Genomic DNA, 27,325 nt, shown 5'->3' on the forward strand with positions numbered 1-27,325 from the left:
TTGCAATTAGCTAAATCAAGAAAGCCAGAAGCATGGAAGCTCTGTACTTTAGTCCACTCATAAAACATTAAAGAGCTAGACTGTCTAGTCCACTCATGCATTTTAGCACGTAAGACTGAACAGTGTCCCAGACATCTCCAGTTCAAATCTTGCCTCTGCTGTGAACTCTCAGAGAAGCCCCTATTTTCTCATCCTCAGCTGCCTATCCATTAATAAGGAGATGTTAATTGCAAGGAAGCACTCACTCCGCTAGAAAAACAGGGGACGAATATTGTAGACCTCACTATACAGATTCCCTACAAGTGTTGACTGCAGATAACTGTTTTTAGTCCCACTACACGGGGTAAAATTTTCAATCAAGTAATGCTTCTACTCATTATGTCCTCTTTAAAAAGTCCAGGGGGGGAGGAGGACTTACTTCTCTCGCAATTGGCGCAACTCGCACTTCAAGTCTTCATCTTCTATGTCCGACTCATTATCACTGCTCATGTAGGAAGAGTTGAATGAGTTGCTAAGGCTCTGAACTGGAAGACTGATCTTTGACCCAGGTGGATGGAGAGAGTCTGGACTCCTTGAGCCATCATCTCGCTCCTTAGCTGCACCACTCAGGAAGGCAGCTTCCAGCTCAGACGATGGCCCATTCAGGTGCAGAGAATGCCTTCTCCCTATAAGCCCAGGTTTAGGAGTTGTGATGGGAGAAGAAATGTGCTCAGAGTTTACAGTCAGAGGGACTATTGCAGGGACCTCTCTCTCAACACAGGTCACCTCATCTTGAGTTTTGGACACAGAAAACCGGCCCACTTGGTCTGTTGCTGTTGTTGTCACCTGGAAACGTCCAACCTTGGTTGGCTGCAAATGGGCGGTGGAAGTGTGTGAGAAAACTCCATCCACCACATCCACAGAGGTAACAGCAATGGCCTCGGCTATCTCACTGGAGGTTGGCTTCACCAGAGTACTCTCAGGGCTGCTGCTGCTAGACAAAGATGAGGAATCTGAGCTGCTTGTGTCAAAGTCTATGGGCTTACTTCCACTCTCTTTCTGCTCATCCACAGCTACTGACACCTAGAGACAATAGAGACATACAATATTATAGCCAGAACACCTTTACAGAGTGGCACTTTACAAAGTGTAAGAGGATAGGTTCCTGCCTTGAGCAGTTTACAGTCTGAAATTTGATGCAGAGGACACAGAACAAAAAGGAAAAGAAAGTGGAAGCAGGGGTAAACCGAAAAATATGTGGATCTGCTTCACATGTATAGGCTTAGTTACAGTTACAGAAAGGCACAGGAACTAAGGGTTGTTTGTGCCAAGGCTTCACATTAAAAGTCAGAACAATTTTAAACAGTTCTCCCTCCAAAAGGAGCCAACCACTGCATTAGATCATTTTCTGATAAAAAGTTGTGTTCACACCAAATACCATAGCCACAAAATGAAAACAGAAAACGGCTAATGAGACAAGATGGGCATCTTTTGAAGAACGCTAGTAATGCTTAAAGGGCAAGAGTGTTGTTGAGATGCTAATGGGCCAGAGCAGCCATAACAGTTGTACAATATTGTCCCAGTCTCAGCTCCCTGTCTATAAAATAAGAACCATAAAAGTCACACAGTAGCTAGGGTAGACGCAACAAAATGCTGTGAAATACCTGAAAACGACCCATCTTAAGAACTGCAACTCCTGAGGTGGTAGTTGTGGAACAGCTTCCTGCATCCTGAGAATCTGAAATGGGAAAAAGTGGGAAGAGGATTTGCAATTCAAATTTTTTGCCCACTGTGTTTGTGAACAAAATTCTCTGAGAAAAGTCAATCATAAATGTATTCCTCTAATTAGATCAAAGGAAGCTCCTACAAAACTGCTTTAACAGTTTCAGTTAAATTGTCGTACTTTTTTTCTAGTTAACCAGGGGTAGGTGGGGGCTTTGTTTTGGGATCATGCAGTATTCAGCTTCTACAAAAAGGCATGTAGTACCTCATTCAAACATTTCCTTAACAAAAACTGATAATTTTCATATTGGCTTTGACAACACATGATAGGATTCTACTTGCAGAAATTTTGCTTGTCTACCCAAGAGAAACCTAAAGGAATTACTAATATATTAACTCATTAGGCCCTATTGGAAGAGAAGAGCTAGCAATTCTTACAAGAGAAAATAACTTTAAACTAAAGTTGCAATGGGAAAACAATGACCTATTTCCTAAGGCTGTGCATGCCCCCCCCCCACAAAAAACCCTGGGCTAATGTGGGAAACACCAGGCCCAGATCTAGCCCCAAATCAACTGGGGGAGTGGAGAGGAAAGGAGCAAACTCTGCATCTCCTCCTACCTCACCCCAGAGCAGGAGAATTTAATTCTGCTGGGAGCTGCTTCACCAGACCTTTTCCCACAGGGAGCACACTGGCAGAGCAGAGCCTGAAAGTCAGCGGGACTGAAACCTCCTGTTCATGGGTGGGGAAAGAGACACAGCGCTCACTTCCCTCACCATCTGAGAGGTGCTGCAAAAGCAGAGGCTGGCAAGGAAGATGCAGTGTGTTCCACTTGAAAGGCCTCAAGGGGCAGCTGGGTGGCAGCAAGGAATGGCACAGGTGGGAGAAGCCTGAACTCCCAAGACCCGGCAGCATCCATGGGTTCTGCTGCAGAGAAAAGGCATGTGCTTGGTGCTTGCTTAAAGGGTAAGATAGGCAGGAAGGGAACTTGTTGAGGCTGATGATGGGAGCAATGAAATAGTGTGGATGGAGGCGGCAGAAACCAGACCCACTGTAGGCACTTTCTTTATAGGGACTTGTATGGCAATGCAAATCCCTGTTCAGTTTCACCAGAAGGAGCTGCTGCTGTGCTGGAGGAAACTAGGTAAGATTACAACAGCAAGAGAGACTTGCAAAATGAATACTGTTTTAGATGCTTACCAGAGAATTCAATCCTTCAGGGGTCAGCTTCCCCAGCACATTCCCTGTGGGGAATGTGCTGGAGAAACAGACTGCCTGCCTCTCCTGCATCCCAACCAATGCCCCACTCCCTAACAGCCTCAGATTGTTCCAGGCAGCCCAACCTGGCTCAATCTGGCGCTGCCTCTACCCAACTTGGGATTCTCCTCCTCCCTAACTGGCCCAATTCAGTTCAGGCTTCAGCCAAATCTGGTGCACAGCCTGAATATTTACAATGCCTGAGTGACCACAGTACAATCAAATCATTGTTAAAGAGCAAAAAGGAATGTGCTACCCATAAAAGCTACAGGGAAAAGAATGAACTCTACAGATCATTTTAGTCATTGCTTAAGAGCAATCATACTTTCACCCCGTGTCAAACTATCCACATAATCACATTTTTAAAAATTATTATTCATTTGTTTTGAGGTAGAGTTCCAAAAGCCAATACTTTTGAGATTATAATCCTTTTGCACAGGATTCATGAACAAACCTCTAGTATACCAAACAGCAGACAGCAAGTGTTCTTGTTAAGACATTGTTCGTTCCAAAAGATTCTTACCAGTATTTGTAGGCTGTTCTGGTGCAGATGCCATTCCAGTAACTGTTGTAGAAGCCACCGATGGCAGAGGCTATGAAAAACACAAACAAACAAAATAAAGTTCACCAGAATACTCCAATTTCCTTTTCTTTTTAAGAAATTCAGGGCACTAATTTGCCTGTAGTTATTCACAGGATCACATCAATTCTCTTAAGCTTCAGATACCAAAGCAAAGTACTGACAAGTATTCACTGTAGCAAGTCAAGGCCTCTCCCTAAGCAGCCTTCCCAAATCCAGTATTAGCATATGCAAGGCCATCCTGTTTCAAATGGTTCTGCACACACCACAACATCTTAAAGTTGGGAAAGGGAAACCCTGAAAAAACAGCTTCACTGTTGCTAATACAGTCGTATCTTGGTTCTCGAACGCCTTGGTACTCGTACATTTTGGCTCCCAAACGCCAAAAACCCGGAAGTAAGTGTTCCAGTTTTCAAGTGTTTTTCAGAAGCTGAATGTCCGACGCAGCTTCTGCTTGAGTGCAGCCTTGGTTTTTGAATGGTTTCGAGAGTCAAAAAGACTTCCGGAACGGATTAAGTTTGAGAACCAAAGTTCCACTGTACAGGCCTTATAGTTCATATAACACAATTTGTTTTCCATACAATTCCATTGCCTATTTTCACAGTTGGAGAGAAAATGCTAGTTCTCACTGAGATGGTAAAGTTGTGTCTGGGCTGCAGGTGGAGGTTCACATGATTGAATACTATTTATTCCACATACAAAAAGTGTCAACACAGAAAACTAGATGTCAGGGAGAAAAGTTGTGGCACCAGATTCGAAAAGAAAATCCACAAATAACCTTCCAGTTTAACTTATTGAGCTCATACAACCTCTCTCAGAAAGCATTCACTATTTTTGAAGCTCAGAAATCTATCTAAAGAGTAGAGAATGGAGTATGTAATTTTGAGGAGCATAGCACAATGTAGGGCCTGCACATACAGGGAGGAATACATACACCTCTACATGTATACAGTAAATTGAGTCTAAAATAAGGTATGTGGTGCCTATTTTATAGTGAAGGGGTAGTATGCCGGGGTTGATGCAAGTTGTAGCCAACAATATCTGGAGCGTAGCACATTGACCACTCCTGCTTTTCCATTTAAAAAAAGAACACCACAATTAAAATACTACAAAACAAACAGTATGGAAACAGGCAATAAGCCAATGACACCTTTGTTCTAAGCCAATAATCTATTTTGTCCCTGGAGCCTCCACTCATCATAGCTGCAAGAGACGACTGCCTCTCCCAATCTCTAAGCAAAGAATCCTGCTTCCCTCGTTAGCCGCATATATACTTGTACTCCAGAGCTTGTGGTGGGCCAAATGAAACCAACTGCTTCCTGCTCACCCCTCCAGCCCCTGGAAATGAATCTTGCAAGATGTAAGCCCTTGGTAAACATGTCCCTTCTGCCCTGGGCTTCCATCACACAGACGCAGTGCAGACGCAGATGGGCATGTTGAACTTTTTGGTCACTAGTTCAGCAAAACTTACACCGGCAGGAGCTGATGTTGTTGGAACATTTTCTGGACTCAAGGCTCTTCTCAACTGGGCATCCAAGTCTTCCAGAGGTTGCTGGGACTGCAGGAAGTAGGAACAGTTAGCTGTTGCCCCTTTAAACCTTGCTATACATGTAACATCTAAACTATTTTGAATTCTACAACAGAATTCTGAAGTGACATCAGAAATTCAATGATTAAGCAGAAGACCCAATATTATCATCTTTTAATACTAGAACATTCATGAATGTGACTTTACTTCACCATAATATCAATTACAACAACATACAATGCAGCAGTCAAGCTTCTCTGAAGCTAATCAATTTCATGTTTTTAAAGAAACCTAGTGAAGAGTCCAGAACTCTGTGTTTGTGTATTCCACAGCCCACAGCCACTTAAGACATAGACACAAAGCCTCCTTCAGAAGAATCCTGTGTGGGCACCTTGGAGACTATTTTATTGGGATAAATGTTTGTAGCCAACAGCCTACTTTAGGTCTATAAAGTGAACTGAGAATGGACTGTTGCTTACATTATATATACCCAGAGCTGAGGTGCACTAAACTTTTAGAGTACAGTTATTTCCAGTTTTCAACAGCTATATGGCAGGAAATAAGAGGAGAGATAAATGGGCACATTGTATGGTATTCAATTATGCCTTACTCAAGAGTAGAACAATGAAATTAATGGACCTAAAGTAGTCATGTTCATTAATTTCAATTGGTCTACTATGAGTATAGCTTAGTTGAATTCCACCCATAATACAAACAGCCTTGAGCCAGTCAGATACTCTGGGCTAAATTTTTCTACCCGTCCAATATTTAACACACTGTCATTTACAAAGTTTCCAAAAGAATCACTCCTTATTGCTCAGTAGATGTCTGTTGAAAGCAAACAAGCTACATGATGTTATTACATGACCAATGCAAAAGTCAACTACAGTCAAATCCATTCAACCCATGTCTTGGCACCTCCATATAAACCTCCCTACAAACCAGTCCTTAGCCTTCATAGGCAAACACAGTTGTTTTATCTACCCAATAATCTAGGAATCAAAGGAACCAGCTCATGTGCATTCATTAAATTTCATCCTTTACACTTCAGCCATCTGTTTCAGACCTTGGGAACATCTCCATGGATTCATTTTGTTTCCCCAAAGTACTAAAATGTTAAGAATCTGGCTCTAATCATACATGACTCTGTATTGGTGACTCCATACCCCAATCAACTTACGATGGAAGTAGAATATCTGCTATTAGGCATGGAATGCCACATAATATCAGACTAATATTTTTGAGATGTTTCTTTCCATCATGTTTGTAGGACAAAGCCTAGAAATTGCTCTCCAGATAGGTATGAAACCCATTACTGGCCATTGTGGAAACGAGACACTACACTTACCCAAAGTGTGCCTCATCTTACATTTCCTACAGCATCTTAAGCATGGTTAGCATTGTGTTATAAAGCAATAGTATGAAAACAGAAAGAGAGGCCTAAGTAAAAGTATAACAATATACCTTTAATTGCTATAATTTACTCAGGAGTTTGTTTGTTTGTTTACATAGCCAGCCATGAATATATCATAGCAGCATTGACTGATGAGGCGACCAAGGTTAGTTTAGAAGAGACATCCCCAAACTCGGCCCTCCAGATGTTTTGGGCTTACAATTCCCATCATTCTGACTACTGGTCCTGTTAGCTAGGGGTGATGGGAGTTGTAGTCCCAAAACAGCTGGAGGGCCGTGTTTGGGGATGCCTGGTTTAGAATGTGTGATGGTGACAAAAGTTACACATTTCATCTCACAGTGAACTGTATATTTAATGCACTTTTTCATATTTGTCAGAAGCTTGGTTTATTTTTTATGCAATGAATGGCCCTTGGCTAACTAAAAAAGACTTTGAATTTCCTCTTGCATATAGCTAAAATTAATGTTTTATTACGTTCTCTGAAAAGTCTTACACACATATAATGCTGCTGTTGATCCCTTCAGGTTGATGCTGGAACATCCATTCAAGTTGGAGTCACAGGTTCATCTCTGCACCTTGACCTGGTCCTTATACCATTTGTAGTTTCTCAAAAACTGACAATTCTAGTAACTCAAGGCCCCCAAGCAGTGGATATAAAACAGCGTTGAAGACAACGGTGTCTAACAGAGCTAATTATGTGCCAAACATCTGAACTAATTTAGGAGGAAGCAAATGCTGACCCCAAGAAAGTACAATTAGCTTTAAATTAGTGCTCATGAAGTTCAGCAGCTTTTATTTCTTTGTGGGGCTTGCACATTAGGGCACGGCAATCCTCAAAGGAAAAAAGGAGCATCAAATGAAGAAACCATTTCAATTTTTATAAAAGAAAAGGTTACTCGGTGTAAAAAAAAGTGTAGAAAGAAATAACATGCAATAGAGTTTAATTTAAACATGCTCTTTGAAAAGGGGGAAAAAAGAGAAGCAGATATAGCACCTGAGTTAGTGTAGGTCCTGGAAAGGGTGGCAGCTGCTCACTGGCTGGAGTGCCAGCTGGAAGTTCAGAACCTACCAGTGGCCCCTATGAATAGATGGTAAAATTCAAGTTCAGTCACAGAAGAAAAAGATCGTAACATCATATAGAAAAAAGAAAATCCCTTGTAGGAGCTTTAATGCTGAAGGAGTACCATTAACAAAAGAGAAACAAAATTTGAGACAATGTGCTTTGACTCAACCACCACAAATAGCATATTGTCCCTGAGGATGGGGATACGCTAAAACATGGTCCAGCACTTAAGACGCTTTGCCTCCTTCTTCTGACTTCCCATTTCCATAGTGTTGCCCCTTCTCTGCTCACTTCCTGGCAACTCCTTATCTCTCACTAACACCTGGTACAGATTTCCTACCCTCCTACATGCTACTGGATTGATAGTGGGATCTGGGTTATTTGACTGTAAACACGAAGTGCAGCGAAAGCTATCAGAGGGAACACAACCAACCCCCGTATTTAAGGGCAGTTTAAACAAGGCAATACACAGCTAAGTTTTCACAGAATCATAGAGCCATTAAATGAATGAACGTGATTAAGGGAGCAACTAATTTCAACAAGTCTACTCTGAGTAAAACTTAGCTGAATACCACCCAGACCAGGTAAAAGCTCTCGAAGGTCAATGCCAGAGTTGCCTTTATACTCATTTCATACATGGATCTTTTTTTCTACTCATGTTACCTTCCTGTATGAAAACTACTCTACAGAGAAGCTTGTAAACTCATGTGGCAGTTTTTGTTTTGTTTTGTAACACGTAATAGTGTAGCTAGTTTTCCAGCAGAGTAATTGTGGTCCCTTGCATAAAATAGTCTCATATGTGATATACTGTAGCCCCAAGTGGAGGAAAATACTTTCAGCAATCTTCTCCAAACAATTCTTAAGATAACGCCGTTATCTCAGATACTGATTCATGAGACATAGTTAGGCACAGCAAACATTACAGAAATCCACAGTGCCTAGCATTACAATCTTATGGCATTCATGTTTAGAAACCTATTACCATTTTACAACAAAGCATCTGTTGTAGCCATTTTTATAGAAAATACTGAATGTGTATTATTGTTTACACACCATGCTATACTGAGAGAATAACCTCTCTTCCCATGCAAATAGTTTGCAATATGGCATGTCTAAGCCATCCTCTGATGCACAAGTACATTCGGTTACTGTAATTATTTGCAAGGCTGATCAACCAAAAGTGTAAAAAGGAGAACAAATGGACTGATGGTGCATGTTTGGGTTTAGTTGAATTCATAAAAACTAGCAGTCTACTGGGTGTTTTATTAAAAGAAGGTTGAACATGCAAAATGCAAAGAAAAACTCAGCTAAGTTCAAAAAAAGTTGTTAGATAAGAGGCAGTAGAATGAAGCACATCAGTCTCATAGCAAAGTTAGACAGAACATTCCAGCGACTTCCGTATGTAATAATAGAAATGAAAGTTTAAAAGGTAAGGTGCGGGATCTCTGAACACTCTCTCAACTCCCTCTTAAAAATACACAGCTGTACAAATTTCAGTCTGGAATAATCACTGTGTACAGTACTTTATGGCAACATGAATGAAGTGAAAGTCAATGCTATTTACTTGGACACTGGATAGTTTTAGGTAACAATTGACTCTACACAATCTGATACAAATTTCTGTGAATATCTTTTAGCCATCTCTTTTCCAACTGTAGTTTCCCCTGTAGAATTTATATTGATGGCACAGCCCAAGTTTATCATAGGACTACAGTTAATATGGCAAGTGTGCCATCAGACTACAAAACCTACTGCATACTTTGGCACTTAACATCTTCTCTATTTACTGAATGTACATGTCACAAAACAGGCCTCATGTGCCCATCCAAAAACAGCTAACAATGTGTGTACATGCATGCTCCACACAGCTTCGTGTTACATCTTAATAAATTGATGCTCAGCAGCAAACTGCAACAATTGTCTCAATGCTGGTCAAACTTTGCCTTGCATTTGAAGAAGTTGCCATGGCTATTGGCCACCCAGAATGTGAATTGAAATGAAAACAGCCCATGGTGCTAGCGATACATTATTTCTTCCTTGCTTTGTACACAATGAGGTCATACAGAAGCCATGGCAAGTACTAATACTTAAGAGGTATGCAAACAAATGGGGGAAAGAACAGCTGAATTAAAGCACTAAATGCACAGAACTGACCATGGAAGGAATAAATGTTCCAGGTCAGTCTTAGAAGACATCCTAGCTTAGGATATTTTAAAAAGCATTCATAAGGACACTGGATTCCTTACCGGTGCCCTGCTAAGAGGTGGCTTTGAAGGAGGTGTCCCTGATTTGGCTGTTGCTGATGGTGTACTGCATGTTGTAGTAGTAACACAACTGACTGGAGTGCCTGCTTGCCCAGGTGTGGCTACTGGAGTCGCAAGAGGTAAGCCTGTTGGACCAAGAATCAAACTGGCTGGTGGTATACTGGTACTTGCAACAGGTGCTGCAGGTTTTGTGGGTGCAACAGCAGTGGTTGGCAAGCCAGGCATAACTGTAGTCTCCACCACCAGTGATGTCTCCAGGGATACCGATGGGTGAGCTGCTCCAACACCACCATGCTCACTGAAAAGAGACCGGAGCTTTTCTTCCAAAGTCTTTATGTCATCTATGCCGGGTGCTTTGGGTTGACTGTCAACATCCCCTTCCAGGCAGTGAGTATGAGGTTGATTGGCTAATGGAGCTGGTTGAGGCTGACTATGTATTAAAGTCTGCTGGACTGCAGGGACATTCGTTACTGGTTGTGCCAATGGCAGAATGCCAGGTAATACTGGGGCAGAGACGGCACCTGCTGCCGCGCCTAAGCTAGATGAGGTAACTGTGGGTGGGATAGGTAGTGGCTGTGAGATGGAGCTAGATATGCTTGATGCTACTGCAGAAGATATAGGTACAGAAACAGGCACGGGCAGTCCACCTCCGCTGACTTGCTGTGGTTTTTCCGGTGACTGTTCGGTTTTTGACCTTGGCTGCAGCACACTAACTACCACCATTTCAGCTAGGCTGGGTACAGAGCCGCTGGTGTTCAACTGAGAAGACTGAGAAACCATGCTCTGTGCCGAAGACACAGGGACCGATGTTTGAGAAATGGCCGGGGCAGCACTGCCAGCACCAACCTGTTGAGATGTCGCAGGTGGTGCCACAACTCCCGATAGTGTAATGCTAAGCCTTGTTGCTCCGGCTTGTGGCAATGTTAAAGAAGCAGGGGTGCTAACACTGGGAACAATTTCCCCAACAGCAGAAGCCGCCTGGGATGCAGTTGTGGACAAAGAAGAAGGTGCACTGACACTGGAAGGCACTCCGCTAATTGACTGTGACTGCAACCCTGGTGGTGGAGAGCTGGAGCCTGGCAATTCTTCACCTGACGGAAGCCCTGCTGTCACTTTTTCTGTTGACTGAGTTGATGGTAAAGAAACACCAGTGGTAGAAGGAACTGAGGCAGAAGGAGCAGGCACCAATGTTGATGGCAGCCCCCCATTCATACTTGAACTTAGGCATGGAAAAGGTGGCACAGCCTGGTTAAAAACTGGGGGGGCTGTGCTTGGTCCTTCTGTCATATGAGCATGCTTGAGCTCGGAGAAAGCTTGTTGCAGACTGAGTGAAGATGCAGAGTGAGAGAGATTCATTCCAGGACCATGAGATGGAGAAGCAGCAACTGCAAGGAAGAGAGGCAAAGTCAGCTTCTCTGAAGAAACTTACTGGGTGGTAGTTAACTAAGTTTTACTCAGAGTAGCCCCACTGAAATCAATGGGCCTAACTTGGATTTCTGAAAGATATCAAAGGCCATAAGTACTTTCTATAGCAACAGATTTTTGCACTGACTACATCTTCATTTTCTTCCTAAAGGAAACTTGGGAGTAGGAGGGACACAGTGGCACAATAAGTTATTTTCCTGACTCCCTTGCTCCTACAGGTTTCAGCAATGGTGAACTACCACAAATTCAAGTCGCTGAGGCTTATAATGTACTCGAAACAAGCATATATATGCAAGACAGCTTATGGATGCAAGAGGCAGCTAGCTATCTCTTTATGACTAGGAATTGTAAATTTTTATTTCCATCAGTATAACTTTCACAGTACTGCACACTCAAATAGATGGCAACTGTTTATGCCATGCTAATAAAGAAAGAACGCAGGTTTACTTTCATTTTACCTATATATTTTACCACAAAGATGGGAAAAATGCAACCCTTCAGATGCAGCTGATCTACAACTCCCATCATCCTTGGCTCTGTTAGCTGGGGCTGATGGGAGTTGGTGTCTAACAACATCTGGAAGGCCAATGGTTCCCCATCTTTGATTTACAACGTTTACAAGCCACGCTACAATAAAGTTCTCAATGCAGCTCACAATAAACAATAAAACCATTCAAAATTCCAACATAAAAAATGCAAAAGAGTCAGATGAAATAAAAACATGTTAAAGCTACAGCAAATGAAAGCACCTGGATTTTTTTTTTTAATGCATCTGCCTGGTGCTGACACCAAAGTGTTCACCAGGCAAGGGCATTCTCTCCCATAGCCACTGCCTGCAGCTCATTTGGCTGGAGTCACTGGGAAGGGCCTCTGAAGAAGAACCCAACAGGTACACATGGAGAGAGACATGCTTTTAGATACAAATAATAAATTCATTATTGATACAAGCCCTGTAAAACTGTTTCCTTGAAATTCACAAGTTCTGTTAGTGGTAAGAGCAGGCTGTGTTGGGAATGGTGATTAACTCACCTATATCAAGCAGCTCACTTTCTGATGGGATAGAAGTGAAAAATTTCTGTTCTCGTAACCTACTTTCGGGTACAGGGCTGACAATAAACCGTCTTCCAGCAGAATGGACAACCTGAGTCAATGAATTAGGAGGAACACCTAAAGTAACAGAGAAAAATGTAGGATTACAGTTGCGCAATTTCCTACTGAGCTATGTACAATCTACCACAAGGTACTGAATCACGCCATGACTGTCTTATACTACACCTGGGATACAAACCAGCCATAGAAGATTGTTAAGAGAATTCAATAGCCCTTACCTATTCTTTGTGGCATGGAAGACACAGGATCTGGCTGTTTGAAGTCTCCATCCAATTTCTGCAACAAATGAAATGATTATTTTTCTGCATAATCCCAGCATTCGACCACTAAATACACTGATGGCCATGTCTGGGTGAAATGGTAAATTCTGGTTTAGTTCTATGTAAACCTCCTCTGGGGCTTGTGAACTCCCTTCCACTTACGTGGCCAAGGAGGAGCTGTTTCATGGCTTTCATAATTTCTTTATCGTTAAGACTTTAGCTCAAGTTGATACATAACTTTTGCCAAGATTGCTTGATGGAAGAAAGAGCAGTAGAAAGACGCATAGACTTTGTGGCAGAAGGCATGAGTGCAGGCAGTAAGATATACCCTTACCTGGTTATGTATACTGTCCATGCTCTGGTCTCCTTCTGGTTCCCCACTTGCATCCTCGCTGAGCATTTCATCTGCCTTTTCTATTATGTCACGCACCTGCTCTACAAATGAATCTCTCTCCATTGCCAAGATGAATTCATTTTGCACCTGCATAAAATTTGGAATTGTGGTAAGTACAGACATATCACCTTCCACTCACCTGAGCAAGTAACAGCAGCAGTTCAGGCGGAAGCACCAAAAGGAAAACTATGCAGCACTATGGCAGTTACAGATGCTGCACTTTCTCTCCTATCCTAAAAAGGGAAACTGGCCTTCCAATCTACAAGTACTAGTTTGAACACTTTTTGTAAAATCACTTTTGAGGCATTTCTCTCTTCTTCTTTTTCTACAATCAAGCAGTGTATAAATTTTATGAAATAAAAAAATAAACTGGTGAGATAGTGAACTCAACCATGCCCAGCTTTTGTCACAGAAACACTCGCCACATATGCTGCTTTCTGTCTTCTGCAATAGTGACCGCATCTCTTGCAGTGATAAGAGGGAGGGATGACCAATCTAAACAGAGGATGAACAGCTATATTCTCAGTAATCATGGAGTTTGCTGGGGGCCTTCCATTATGTTACTTGGAAGACTAAATACTTTGTATATTATTTCCCAAACATTACAGTAGTTATGGAAACAAATATTAGATGTATGATTTCCTCAAAAAGTAAAAATATGCATTCTGCTTTTGGGCTAGCCAGTTGTTGCTTCTGGATCATGGCCCTTGAGTGCAGAAAAGCTGGACAATTGTTTGCTTGAAGAAATGATAGTTCTGAGAAAGAAGTTGATTCATATCTTCAACTGTTTGATTTAAGCAAGTACTAGCCCACACACAGCAACTTCAGACATTTGTTAACCAGCAAACTGTGGCAAACTCAGCAGACAAATTACAACAAGAACTGTGCTAAAAACAAGCACTTGGAGAAAGCAAATTCAGTAGCAATTAAATATTAGGTACTAAAGCTAATATTTGAACACAGAATTAAGCTTCCATCTGAACTGCTTACCATGATAGAGGCTATTTCCTCTGGATTGTCACCATCCAAGTCGAATTTGAAAGTAACCATTTTTCTATTGTGCGTTTCTAACTGGCATTCCACAACACGGTCTCCTTTATTTGAAACCTGGAACACACAATTCTGTTATTCAAGATGAGAAGTAAATAGAATGGAAGAGAATGATGGGCTGGGAGCAATATAGAGAGGCAGGAAAATACACAGATGAAATTATCAAGAACCACTAGGGGTTTTCCTCACAGCCATAAAGGGACTGAACAAGACATTCAGGGGTGTGGGGGGTTGAATTCAGTCTTCTCCCCTAAAAGAGAAATTCTATATATTACATGGGGACAAAGTTGTCTGGTTCACACATAACATGAAGCCATGGTTTATTAAACACAGGCCAGTAGTATACAGTACTTACAGTGCGTTTAGTGCCAGCAAAGCAGGATCTGAAACCATAATTTGTTACTGACTTGCAAACCTTGGTTTCTTTTAAATATGGCTTTGTGTTATGTTTGAACTTACCACCTTCCTTGACCATGATTTGTCTGGCCTCTCCACCCCAGAAGCTCACCAAGTTAGAAAGGTATGAGAGCAGCTGGAAGGAGGTGAAGTTGGGGGAAACAAGCAACAGTTTGATTGTCTAACAGCTCATAGTTTGTTAAATGAACCATGGCTTAGCACTGTGTGAATAAGGCCATTCTCTTCCCCCCTCCCCCCCCCCATACATACACAATCCTAAAATATGGTGGAAGTTTGATGGGGACACGGTGGTTACACAACTCAATATATGCCAGCTTAAGCAAAACAAACGAACACAAAGACACACAATAGTATAACCCAATGTTAGAATCTAGGACAGAAAAAGCAGCACAGGAGAACAATTTGTCAAGAGGTTAGAACAGTGACTGAATTCAGATATAATGAGAAACCTTGGTTTGTTGTTATGAAGAGGGACAGAGACAAGCCCTTTGCTCATACACTCCCTCCTCCCCTTCCTCTACATGCAAAGTGAGATATGAAGGTTTAGATTCTACTCAATAGCAAACCAAAGCTTACCTACAAACCTGGATCAAACTATACTTTATAATGCTGGTTTGAGCAAATCATAGCTTGCTGTTAACTAAAAAGCAACATTTCTAATCTCCTCCCCTTGCATGCAGGACAATGGGAGGGGAGAACACATAAGGCCAAGATTTTTGCTTAATCTAATAAACAGAGTTAGTCGAAACTATGATTTAGTGTTATGTCTGAACCACCCCACTATGCACTAAAACAGAGGTTTTAAAACACAGTGGACTGATTCAGATGTAACACTAAACCATATTTTAGCACTATATAGTGCAGTATCACCAAAAGAAACTCACATTAAGAATTCTCAGTTTGGGACGTGTAGTTTTCTCATGCCGAGAGCGGCTGCGCACTGACTTCCGATAATGCCGTTTCGTAGTCCTCCCTTCATGTCTACCACTAGATGCTGGAACACTTTCATTGCAGTCACTTAAGCCTGAAGCAACATCTGAATGTGCACTACAGAAAAACAAGTAGGAAAAAAACAGCCATCTTTTACCTGTAAATTTCCCCCCCCCCCAATTCTAGTATCACTCTCAGCAAATCAAGGAATGTAAGTAAACTGCTCTTTAGAAAATCCTACCACTACATGCTGATAAAGGTGATTAAATCTGCACTAGTGAAATGAGGCTCAAATGTGTTTTTTAATTAGTCATTAAATGCCTCTCTTGTATATTTCATTAGGAGTTTCCAAACTGTGGCTTGTGGAACACTAGTGGTCTGTGGTCTTCATTCAGGTGATCCACAGCATGTTTGTGGATTTATGGTTGAACAGGGGAAACAGTACTATTTATTGCCTTAAATATTCATAATGTATTGATTATTAATTGTATGTTTATTGCTTCTTTTATTTCTTATATTTTATATTACAGTCTTAATTCCATAGACTTCAAATTGTAATACTGTACACGCAACCCCCCATTTACACACATTCAATATATGTGCAACTGCGCACATGTGCATCGAGCCAAACCCTCAAGGAACATGTGCAGTAACTCAGAACATAACCCCTCAAAAATGGAGGGTTGCCTTACATTCAATATATAAGAAATACAAGAAGCAATTAAATGCAATTTTAAAAACGTACAGCATCTAGCACAGCACATTACAATTGCTTTAACAAGCATAAAAATAATTAAGTAGTTCACCAAGACCCTCACCAATTTTCAAGTGGTCTGTAGGGGGGAAAGTTTGGGAATCACTATGCTACATGTTTTATTTAAGAAAGAGTCGCTTTTTGAGTGACTCACAGGAAAGACATAGCCCATTTTTAATAGGGTGCTGCAACAGGTAAGGCATAGTTAAGTTAGAACATTATGAGCCTGGTACAACTAGCGTCTGAGCAGCCTTTTTGTAATTCAGGAAATAAGTAATTAGCTACAATTAGAGATGGGTAACTTGTGACCCTCCAGAGGTCTCATCAGCCTTAGGCAGAATGGCTGATTGTCAGGGAAGATGGAACTGGAGTCAAACAAGTTCCATGCCCCAGCTTAGATGTCAAGGGCAGATGTTAAGAGTTCACATGCAAAGAGTCCGTCCAAATCAGAAACAGATTAACAGAAGCACCATGTCTGTAATGATAAATATCCAAGTTGAAATGCAATAATTTACTATTCACCTATCTATTGAGGAAACCAAGGGGGTTGGTTGAGAAGGTGGCGGCGGCTGCTGCTGCTGCTGTACTGGTGGTTGAGTCTCTGCAGGTGCTGTTTGAGTAACTCCAGAAGTACTCTGCAAAAGATAAAGCATTCCCTACATGCATCTTTTTAAAGAGCTCTTTTTCCAGCCCCATCACAGTCCATCCATCTAGGTAACTAGAAGCTGAAAAGCTGTTCTCTCTAGAACATCTTAAAGCATCTAAACATTTCAAATTTTTAACCCCAATTGAGGTTTTCGTGCAAATTTGAAACAAGTTGCCTGGTGAAAGTCAACCATTTTATTCACTAGATGATGGTGGCACTACAGCTTGCCATGCAACCAGAAATCTTACTAGCAGAATGTGCAACAGAGAAGCCAATGCAGAGTGCAAAGTCCATTCAAATCTCTCCCAGCTACAGCAGGGCTGCAGGGAACAAGTTTGAGGAGAGATTTTTTTTCCAGTGACTATTGAGTATAGCATGTCTTCAACACAACGATCGGCATTACTAGCCAGAAGAGAAGTGCTAGCAAGTGTTTTGCATCTTGGGGGGCCCACTCACTTCCCAACAGCATAGCCAGGGGCAACAAGGTCTCCACATTGGCATCACATTCTGCTGTAAGAGAAATTCATTTTGACGATTAGCATATGATTTTTCAGCTTGCTACCCCAAATGGAAGTGAATTCAAAATTCATGCCCTGAAACTCAGCTTTTAGAATGCACACACACAGCAACATGCATAGTCCATTTACCTCTAATGCTGTCTGCTGGGAGGCTGAAGATGAGACCTGCTGTGCTAAACAGGAAGCAGGCTGTGGCACTTGAACCTGTCCGCCTAGACTGCCCAAAGAAACTAAAACATTCTGCTCCACATAAGGCTGCACCATTGCAGCAAGATAGCCTGGCTGAGCCAGTACATCTGTGGGTAAGGGAGGGGATAGTACTGAAGAAGGGAGGCAAGCAGAGGCCACAGAAGAAGCAATGTTTGAGTCTCCAGTATATTGTGCTGGTAGCCGAGGTGGGAAGCCCTGCGATAAATGAGGAAGCCAAGTTATTGTAATTTAGGGTAATTCAGGGGAAAACAGTATGAAACAGATAGGAAGGGGGGGAAATGCAAGCCAAGCTGCATAGGATTTTTAACTCCCTCCCGCCATGAACTCCTTAGATTTGTTGCACAACTTCCAGGGTACCTTATTTCAAAAAGGAACAAAGCCTACTGCCTTGGGGTCAATGTTAAATCCCAAGTCATCATGGACTCTGGAACAGCAGTGCACCACAGAACTAAAGGGACCTTAAAGCAACCTGTGTACAAAAACGTCCTCCCCATCATGTTAACTATAAATGCTACACCAAGTTACCAGGTCTGCAAAGAAGGTGTCAGATGACTGGGCCCCAGTCAAGTCAGAGCAACAGGGCTCCATCTCTTCTAATGCCTGCTTGCCAGTCTCTTTCCAGAGACAAAAATAGAGGTTTCACTTGTTATTTATTTTTGTTGTGCTGCCTACTGAAGAGTTCAACATGTTTTCCTAAAATTGGAGCATGGGAAATCTGTTTGCTTGCCATGTGTATATCATGCTGCTTCTGTACCTTTCACAATTTAAGTATTGTTAAGCTTTTTATGCTGTGCTCCAGCTGACAGTCAAAACTGCCTGGCAAGCACTCCAGCAAATTATCACTGCAGCCTGGCAATCTCATAGCTTGAATCTATTAACTGAGATGAAACACCTGATTTGCTAGATGCCCTCATCACACCCAAGCATAAGGTAGTAGTGGAATGGAGAACCTGTAGCTTCCAAATGTTGCTTGACTGCGACTCCCATCATACCTCATTGGCCATGCTGGCTGGAGCTGATGCAATCCAACAACTTCAGGAGAGCTACAGGCTCCCCATCCTGCACTGGTATTTGAGTGGGGAAACTGTAGCCCTTCAGTGATCTGACAGTCATTTACATGTCAGTTGACATTACTCTTCCAGCTCAGTTGGTTAGAGTATGGTGTTGATAACACCAAGGTTGCAGGTTCAAGCCCCGTATGGGACATCTGCATATTTCTGCATTGCAGGGGGTTGGACTAGATGAGCCTCAGGGTGCCTTCCAATTCTATAACTCTTTGAATCATTCCTCAGTAAAACTACCAATGCAAAAACAAAATACAATTTTGGTTTGAAATCAAATTTGGTTTGAAATCAGGACTTTCCCTTGTATACTGAAAAACCATTTGGCCTCTCCTTCCAAACACTGCAAGTAACTTTTCAGGACATCTTAGCAGAGTCTAAAGCACCAGATGAGCAGAAGAGAGGGACTCTTTCTTGACTGCCACAATACCTGGTACACAGCATCTGTAGGTGGAAGTGGTACTTCAGCAGTTTGTCCAAGTGTGGCTGGCAATCCCATGGGCTGAACAGATGGCTGTAGAAGCTGTGGGAGAACCTGGCCGGACAGCTGCGCCACGGGCTGCAGAAGAGTTGGAAGCTGGCTAGGGACAACAGTTGAACCCACAGGAATAGCAGCTGCTGCAGCAGATGTAGCCAAAGTAAGCAATGGCTGGCTAACACCAGCTGCCATGGAGATGGGTAGAGTTGGGAAACCAGGCTGAGCCACTGACACATGAGGTGTTGCTATGGGCATCTGAGAAACTGAGAACTGTGGATGAAGGGGAGTCTGTAAGGGTGGGCCCATAGGGAGAAAATGAGAGCCAATGGGCATTACAGGGGCAACTGAAGGCTGAGGAAGGGAAGGCACTGCCATAGGTAACTGTGTTTCACCTTGGATGATCGGCACTGGCTGGGAAACAGGAAGCTGGGGAGGTAAAGAAAAAGATAGACCTTTAAGGAGAAAGGTTGCAGGAAGCAGGCTTTTAATTGCATTAGTCCAAGAAAAGGGGGGAAATGTTTACACCACACTCAACAGGAGCAGAGAAGGAATATATTTGACAGAGTGGCTGGGAAGCTTACTTCCAATTAGCAATTTTTGCTGCCCTTTTTGATGCATATCTTTAACATTTTGGAGAAATTATCCTTGTTATCAAAGGAGAATTTCTGGATGGAAAAACAAGGTCAAGACACCCAGCCAGATGCGTGGGGTAATAATAATAATAATAATAATAATAATAATAATAATAATAATAATAATAATAATAATAAATTGTTATTGTATTATTATTATTATTATTATTATTATTATTATTATTATTACAGCATGGCATCAGTTTATATAGAACACACCTCTAATAACCCCTCATATGGGGGCAGGAGCCTGAGATCAGGGGGAATTAAAAGCCACTCGGCAAACATATAGAGATGCTCTTGTTAGTGCCAAAAAGCAGAGCAAGAAATGCAACAGGAAATTTTTCAGGAAACTTAAGCAAAATTGCCACAAAAATTTAGAATTCTGGGATTCAAAAGTATATACATACACGGGACCAATCTGGACTCAGCAAAAAGCCTCTAGGGCAAGGAGTGAAGGAAGGAGATGTGGAGAAAAAAAGTCTCATCTTGAAGAGCACTCAGTGTTGGGATACTGAGCCACTGACCCCCTACACTGATTAAAATAAAATAAAAAACTATGCATACACACATGCACTCTCAAACAACACACAGGTTTTCTAACTTTTTCAAAATCAAGCATTGCATTTTAGACCATGACAAAAGTTGAACCAGGTTAAGTCTTCCCATTTAATACACTGATTTTCCTTATCCTAATACTTTCATTGTACTCTTCCAGACAACACATTTCCAACTAGATATATATATACCCTGTTTTGTCACATAAATGAAGGGGGCTTAGCTGCTAAGAATTCAGGTAGTCCAGACAGAAGCCCTCCAGGAGCCAGCAAGTTGTCATTTACCTGTGTCCCAGCTGCTACCTGAGGCACGGACATTATTTGTGCTTGCTGTGTAACTGGCTGTGATGGAGCAGCTCCACTGGAAACTGAAGGCTGCTGAACTTGGTATTGCCCAGTCTGTTGTGAAGAGGCTGGTGGCTGGGTGCTCTGTCACAGAAGAAAAAACAACAGCAGATTATTTACTCTGGGGGGGGGGGGAACACACCTTTTATCTAGAAATATTTTGCAGCAGTTGATCTTGTCTTGGGTATATCTGAATTCCTGCTAAGTGTATGTGTGTATTCTAACAATAATATTTTGTTTCAAGGTGTTCAGCAGTACTGAAGGAGAGTTAGCACAAACTCTTGATACTTCTTGAAAAACAACTGAAAATAAGCACAGCCTTCATAAAGGTCTGGGGGTGGGAGGGAGGTGACACTACACAAGCATGTGCATCGTGGGAGGGGAATCAACAACTGACACTCAGACAAAGGTGAAGTTCAGTCTTTCATTGGAACATGGCTTAAAAAAATAGGAAGCTCAAACCAGAAAACTGTGATTTAAGGCCTCGTGGAAACCCAAACCAAACATGTCTTGCAATTTAAGTTCATAGGGAGATCTTGAACCACAATTTCCCAGTTCAAATAGCACAGTAAACAGTGTGTTCTGAAGCCAGACATAGGAGGAATTAATAATAATAATAATAATAATAATAATAATAATAATAATAATATACCCTGCCCATCTAACTGGGTTGCCCCAGCTACTCTGGACTCTGGGTGGCTTCCAACAGAATATACAGAAACACAATGGAACACCACACAATAAAAGCTTCCTGATACAGGGCTGCCTTCAGGTGTCTATGGAAGGTCGTATAATTATTTATCCCTTTGACAACTGACGGGAGGAAGTTCCACAGGATGGGTGCCACTACCAAGAAGACCTCACTTCTCGCAATGAGGGAGCTGCTAGATGGCCCTCAGAGCTTAGAGGAGAGACAGCTCAAGTTCATCGCTTGTTTTTACTCTTTGAAATCATAGTTCACTGCAACCAGGAACATCCTATCTATACCTTGCCAAATACTAATACCAGAAAAGTTAGCATGCAGAGCAAAGCTTTTTGAGAAAAGTTACATAGGAACACCACATGAAATTGTCTCATGCAAGATGAAAGCTAACTGTTAAATGGGACTGATTTCTACAGTTAATTATTTTCAACACATTAACAAACCTTTACCAAATATTATTTTGGGCACATTTCTGGGGATAAGTGGGGAAAACATACAGAATAAATCAAGACAAGTCAAAGGAATGATAATCACCTATAACTTGTAAGCAGAAAAGAAAAATTTTAAAAATACAAATCAAATCTCCAAAGAAATCAGAAAAACTGTACAAAATTCACTTTAGTATATGTTAACTTAACCATGACCCACCTTTCCTACCTAGAAACAAGGTAGCTAACTTTTTGTCCTCTGGATGTTGTTGAACTACAACTCCCATCTTCTCTGACCATTGCCTGTATTTGCTCATGGTGATGGGAGCTGGAGTCCAGCATCAACTGGAGAGCCATAGAGTAGTCTAACCTGCTACCGAGCCAAACTTGGGGATAAACACTGAAAGCACCATAAAAAAGAACTGCATTGAATATCCTCAACCTACAGAAATACATGAAAAACAGTTGCTCATCATTACCTGTTGATTTGGCTGCATTAGCTGGGACGATGTGCCAACCGATGAAGCATTTGAGGCTGGCTGCCCTTTCATCTGCGCCTAAAGGAAGAAGAGAGAGAATCAGATTCTTCGCCCACTTCTATACTGAAAATAAGCACCTGAACAACACTGGCCTGTAGTTAAACATCCCCAATGAATTAGAACAGCATTCAATATGGACGCTTCAAACGAAGTACTGTCATTGCAATGCATTGTTTTACAATGCATTATTTTTGCAGCATCTAATACAAGTTGCAAGTCTAAGTTCTGCATGATGCATTTCTCCAATGCAAATCTCATCCTCTTGCAGTTTGTCAAAGATCTGCATCAGGCTATGCTAGCACAAGAGGAAACAATGAGCTGTAGTTTGGTTTAGCTCTATTAAATACCTGCATTTACAAGCAATATGTAATCTAGGCCAATATTAATTTATCTTAATAAGCATCATAACTAAGACTTGTCCTGGTATTTTGATTTCCAGCTAATAACTTCCAATTTTAATAAGTAAGCAAGGCACAATAACCATGAATGGATGTAAAAAAAGAAAGAAAAGCCAACAACCCAAACTGGAATGGCAATGACCATTTTTGAAAAAGACATATGCAGCATACTGAAATGTATACCACATTCTGGGCTTTATCTCAGTATATAATGGGGAAATGGTATGTATAAAGTGGAAAAATCAGAGCTAAAGCTTGTAATGTTGCAGTGACAAGGGTGAATAAGGTATACCATATTTGGACAATTACACAAAGAATTTGAAAGAAAAATAGTAGCCGAGGAGTTCATTTAGCCAAGTCAAACATATAGAAATGTATGGTGTCAGATTGTTATCAAACAAGCATATTCCATATACGCTGGCAGTATGGGGGAAACATGGGACAGAGCTGTGGGGTCATCTTGAGAGATGGGAGAAAATACTATTCAATTAGCTTGTGAGGTTCATCCTGTAAGGTTTGGATCCGAATTAAGTGCTTTTGTGGAATCTATTTAGCCTGTTTATGTTCAAGTTTCACCATAGAAATATTTCTCAACTTCTGCTGATTTCTCCCAAGGAAATCCGCAAAGGAACTTGTAAATAAAGCATTCCCGTGTCTCAGTAACAAAAACTGTCCGCCCCCCCAAAAAAGTGACAACTGTTTCAAAAAAAGACTACTAGGACCCAGAAAAAGCAAAAAGTTACAAGTCACCAATATAAAGTGAGTAAAGGAATAAAACTTTAACATCACTAGTTTCGCTACTGCTACTGTTACTGTTACTGAAATGCTGCTATCAATAAAAAGTTCAGGAAAAAAACATTTACTTCCAAGTCTTCACACTAAATACTTGTATGGTGCTTTACTAAAACACTGGACATACATTATCTCATGAAACCTGTAAAAAAGGTCAGCTTATTGTCCTCATATTGACGATTGAGGGCTGAAGGCAACAGTTTACAAGACAGGCAAGATTTGAACCAGAGACTTCCACAACACTTAAGACATGCCACCTCACCAAGCTGTGAAGATCTGCGTCTCAAGACTGATGTGAAATTGCTCTAAGAAAACTGATTTCTCTTATAAATGATACCCAAATATTTAAAGGGTGTCAACCAACCCTACTGATTGATGCTTGTGAAACCCATAGTATTCAACTGAGCTACTATCATGGGTGCTGCAAACCATATTCTCTCAATGGTGGTTACTAGTTTATGCCAGTGAAAACAATTAGACTGTCAGCAAAATCAAATCAAATCAAAGTTGAAAGACAGAGACTCTCAATGTAATTTTTAAGAGTTAAAATGCTTCAAAGTACAGTTAAAAACTCTTATCAATATTCACTATCCTTTGTGAGTGGCCTTACAAACAGTATGTATATCCTACATCAGCCTTCCTCCACCTCGGCCCTCCAGATGTTTTTGGCCTACAACTCCCATGATCCCTAGCTAGCAGGACCAGTGGTCGGGGATGATGGGAATTGTAGTCTTAAAACATCTGGAGGGCCGAGGTTGAGGAAGCCTGCCCTACATATTTAGTTTTCTGGGTGTTGCTCTGATGAATAATTTTGTAAAAGCTTTTCATGCAGTTTGCTTTCTAAAGATAGTTTAGCATCTTGTTTATATGGAAGCATGACACAATGGCTGTGCTCACAAACACAGTGCTAAGCTATGGTCTGTTCTAATAATAGTTTGCTCAAGAAACCACAAGTCACCTTGAAAACTAGGGGAGGGGGGGAGAGAGTAACGACTTGTTTCTCCAAAGCTTGGTTTGTTTTCCAACTGCTTTTCCCTTATGCAACTGAAGCTTGGCAAGTGCCTGTGGTGGTGGGATAATACAAATCATGGTTAAGCAAGACTGATGGATTTAGATATGTCAAACTCTAGAAGAAAACAAGCCACCGTTTGTAAGTCAACCACCACTACAGCTTCACCTTGTGGTCTGCTCTGGAGAGTTTGGATATTCAAGCAAACCATGCTTTGGCTAAACGAGCCATGGCTTAGCATAATGCGTGAACCAGGCTATCGCCTTTAATGGAATAAAGTTTCTCATAACTGTGTTTTATGGCTGCAGAATAGTCCTTCTTCAATGTTACACTAAGTTTTCCCAGAGAGTTGTAAATACAGTAATAAAGTCTTCCTTGGAGCACACTTTCATTGTCTCTGTCCTACTAATCAAACAGGTTTGTGCATTTTTGCAATGCTTTGAAGACTCACAAAATCTATTTCAAAGACCACACAAACTGGTCAGCCAATAATTTTGCTGGAGAGTCCCCTTACCTATTTATGGTGAGGGAAGAATAAGCCAAACTCTCACACCTTCCTGCTATTACTGCTTATGCATACCCCTCTGTGGTTGGCAATTAGAAAACACACATCACGCAGGAGGGTGGTTTGACCTAGAGATTGCCACTTGTTGACCTCTGCTACAATAAGACAGAAAAACCTCCAACTCTAATAAGTTCTGTACAATAGTGTCTCTAACCTACAATAAGACCGAGAAAGTGCATGTGTTAAGAAAGGATGGTACTAGTTGACACAGTATGAATATAGAGTGGTACTGATTTGGTTTGTGTTTAAAGAACGGTTATTACTTCATCCAGTCTAGTACATCTTCAGGCTGTGAAACAGTCTCTGTATTTCTCTTACCTGAGCATCCAAGTGAGCATCAGATAAGTAAAAAAGAATTTTTTTCAACATTGTTAAATGACCAGCACTTGTTACCATATTAAACAGGCACACACGACAAGGTTTTGACAACCATCAATACATACGACATAAACTGATCACGATGAGGGCTGCTCCTAGTAAGGTAGGACCACAGAAGCTTCAACAACAACACAATACTGTTCTAATCTCAAATACTGCAGTAATTTGCAGGGATGTGAGGAGATTAAGGAAAGGTCGAAACAAGATAAGGAATACAAGGAGTTTTGCACTGTGAAGTGGGGGGGGGGGGTTACGAAAAACGAAGAAATTTGGAAACATTTGTTCCTGTAACCTGAGGATAGAGTGTAGATGGTCCTGATGAAGCCAGTGCCGAGAAAGCCTGTTGAGATGAAGTTCCCTGTGGGAAGTGGAAGATGATCTGTGAATCCTGAAATGCCTTCTGAGTCAGCTGGGCAGCAGGCAGAGGCAAGCCTGAACCATACGATGCAGATACCCCAGTGGGAGGAGGAGAAAGAAAGTCACTAGTGTCTGAGGAAGTCAACTGTGATGAATCACTGGAGTATCCTGGGCTACCTTCTGGCCAGCTCTGTAAGACAGAACTGCCTCTAGGCACCATGAAGTCGGAACCTAGGTAGCTGCACTGCTCTTCCGTTACAGGCTGAAGACGACCAGGCTGTGCGGTTGTCTGAGGGGACTCCTCCTGGTTAAAATCTGTGGAGCCTCGACGATTTCTATAAATGCGCTGAGAGAGGACAGCACCATCTCCTGCAGTCGCACTGGGTGCTTGAACATGGAACTCAAACACACAACTTGCTCGACCGTCTCCACTGTGAGTGAGTATGGCAGGTGCAGAATGTGGAACAAATACTGGATGAAAATTCATTTGTGTGGCATCTGCACTCAGTGGTGCTGACATACTAGACAATGGTGATGGTGGATTCATTCCAGAATCCAGTCTCAAGTTCTGAATCTGTCTTGCCAGAAATGGCTGCCCAGTTTGATATTCAAAAGTAGAACTCTGTGTGGGGCCACCTTGCAAATTTCTCTGTTCAGGAGCCTGCTGTAAGCGTTGCTCAGTCCCCTGGGGATTCTGGGGTACTGTATCATAGTGTTCTGGCAACTGGGACTGGTAGTGCATGCCCACTAAATACATTGCTTCTTGAGTCAACATGCTTGTAGCATCCTTTGAAGGCGCTTGTCCAGATCTGTAATCACTCAACCCTTGAGCAGAGTCAAAACCAGGGTTAGCCTGCATATGCTCCCCAGCTGTGCTGCTCATTGTCACCAGTCCCTCTGGTGTCCAAGTTGCTGGACTACCACCAGGGAGAACAAAACTCTGACCAGTCTTGAGCAAGGGCTGGAAGTGGCAGGTTTGGGCTTCAAGGATGGAAGTGCTCTTGCGTCGCTGACAAATGGCTACCCGTGAAGGGCAGATGGGTGGTGGCGAGAAAGACACTGGCCGTTCATGAACGGTTGGAAAAAATACTTGGGAATCTGGGAACGTTGGGGTTCCCCCACACGGATGCACCATGGATTGAGGCTGTATTGACATGAACAAGACAAGTAATTCACACGTTATAGAAGCATATTAGCATGTTCAGCTCAATAGGCAGCTCTCTTTAGTAACCTTATAGAATGGCTACGCCTAGTTCATGGTCAACACGTAAAATGATTTGAAGGGTTATACATATCCATTAAATACATCCTTGGCAGATATCAGTGTCTCTATGAGTATTTGCTTTTGTTAGAAGCTGCTTTTCCACCCATCTCCTTTTGTCAATATAAAAAACTTTGGACAACTGTCTTTAATGAAAACATGGTTATTTCTCAACACATCCTTTATTTCCTATCAAAATTAGTTGCCTTTCGATTCTGTTCTGAATCTGGGGGGAAACAATAAATTTAACTTCTTCAGAAATCTACTGTCCTTTCAAATGTGCACCATCAATTAAGTGTTGA

The 27,325-nt window shown here is 41.7% G+C and overlaps 1 protein-coding gene across 19 annotated transcripts in view; it reads right to left on the reverse strand.

Moving 5' to 3' along the window:
* Positions 1-27,325, reverse strand: part of WNK1 (WNK lysine deficient protein kinase 1) — a 107,435-nt gene that overhangs the window by 16,694 nt on the left and 63,416 nt on the right. For 9 of the 19 annotated variants that reach the window (XM_033162818.1, XM_033162814.1, XM_033162812.1 and 6 more), the window contains 18 exons: positions 25,698-26,906; positions 22,204-22,281; positions 20,534-20,677; positions 19,012-19,485; positions 17,440-17,715; positions 17,249-17,302; positions 16,669-16,781; positions 15,347-15,509; positions 13,986-14,102; positions 12,936-13,082; positions 12,560-12,617; positions 12,261-12,398; positions 9,789-11,191; positions 7,474-7,557; positions 5,009-5,095; positions 3,481-3,550; positions 1,644-1,717; positions 419-1,062 (listed from right to left, as the gene is read on the reverse strand). In XM_033162818.1, coding sequence (XP_033018709.1) covers positions 419-1,062; positions 1,644-1,717; positions 3,481-3,550; positions 5,009-5,095; positions 7,474-7,557; positions 9,789-11,191; positions 12,261-12,398; positions 12,560-12,617; positions 12,936-13,082; positions 13,986-14,102; positions 15,347-15,509; positions 16,669-16,781; positions 17,249-17,302; positions 17,440-17,715; positions 19,012-19,485; positions 20,534-20,677; positions 22,204-22,281; positions 25,698-26,906 — 5,333 coding nt within the window. The remainder of the gene's footprint in view (positions 1-418; positions 1,063-1,643; positions 1,718-3,480; positions 3,551-5,008; positions 5,096-7,473; positions 7,558-9,788; positions 11,192-12,260; positions 12,399-12,559; positions 12,618-12,935; positions 13,083-13,985; positions 14,103-15,346; positions 15,510-16,668; positions 16,782-17,248; positions 17,303-17,439; positions 17,716-19,011; positions 19,486-20,533; positions 20,678-22,203; positions 22,282-25,697; positions 26,907-27,325) is intronic. The other 10 variants (XM_033162811.1, XM_033162827.1, XM_033162826.1 and 7 more) reach the window with 6 other exon arrangements.

Source organism: Lacerta agilis, chromosome 10 (genome assembly GCF_009819535.1).
Source record: "Lacerta agilis isolate rLacAgi1 chromosome 10, rLacAgi1.pri, whole genome shotgun sequence".
NCBI classification, from domain to species: Eukaryota; Metazoa; Chordata; class Lepidosauria; order Squamata; family Lacertidae; genus Lacerta; species Lacerta agilis.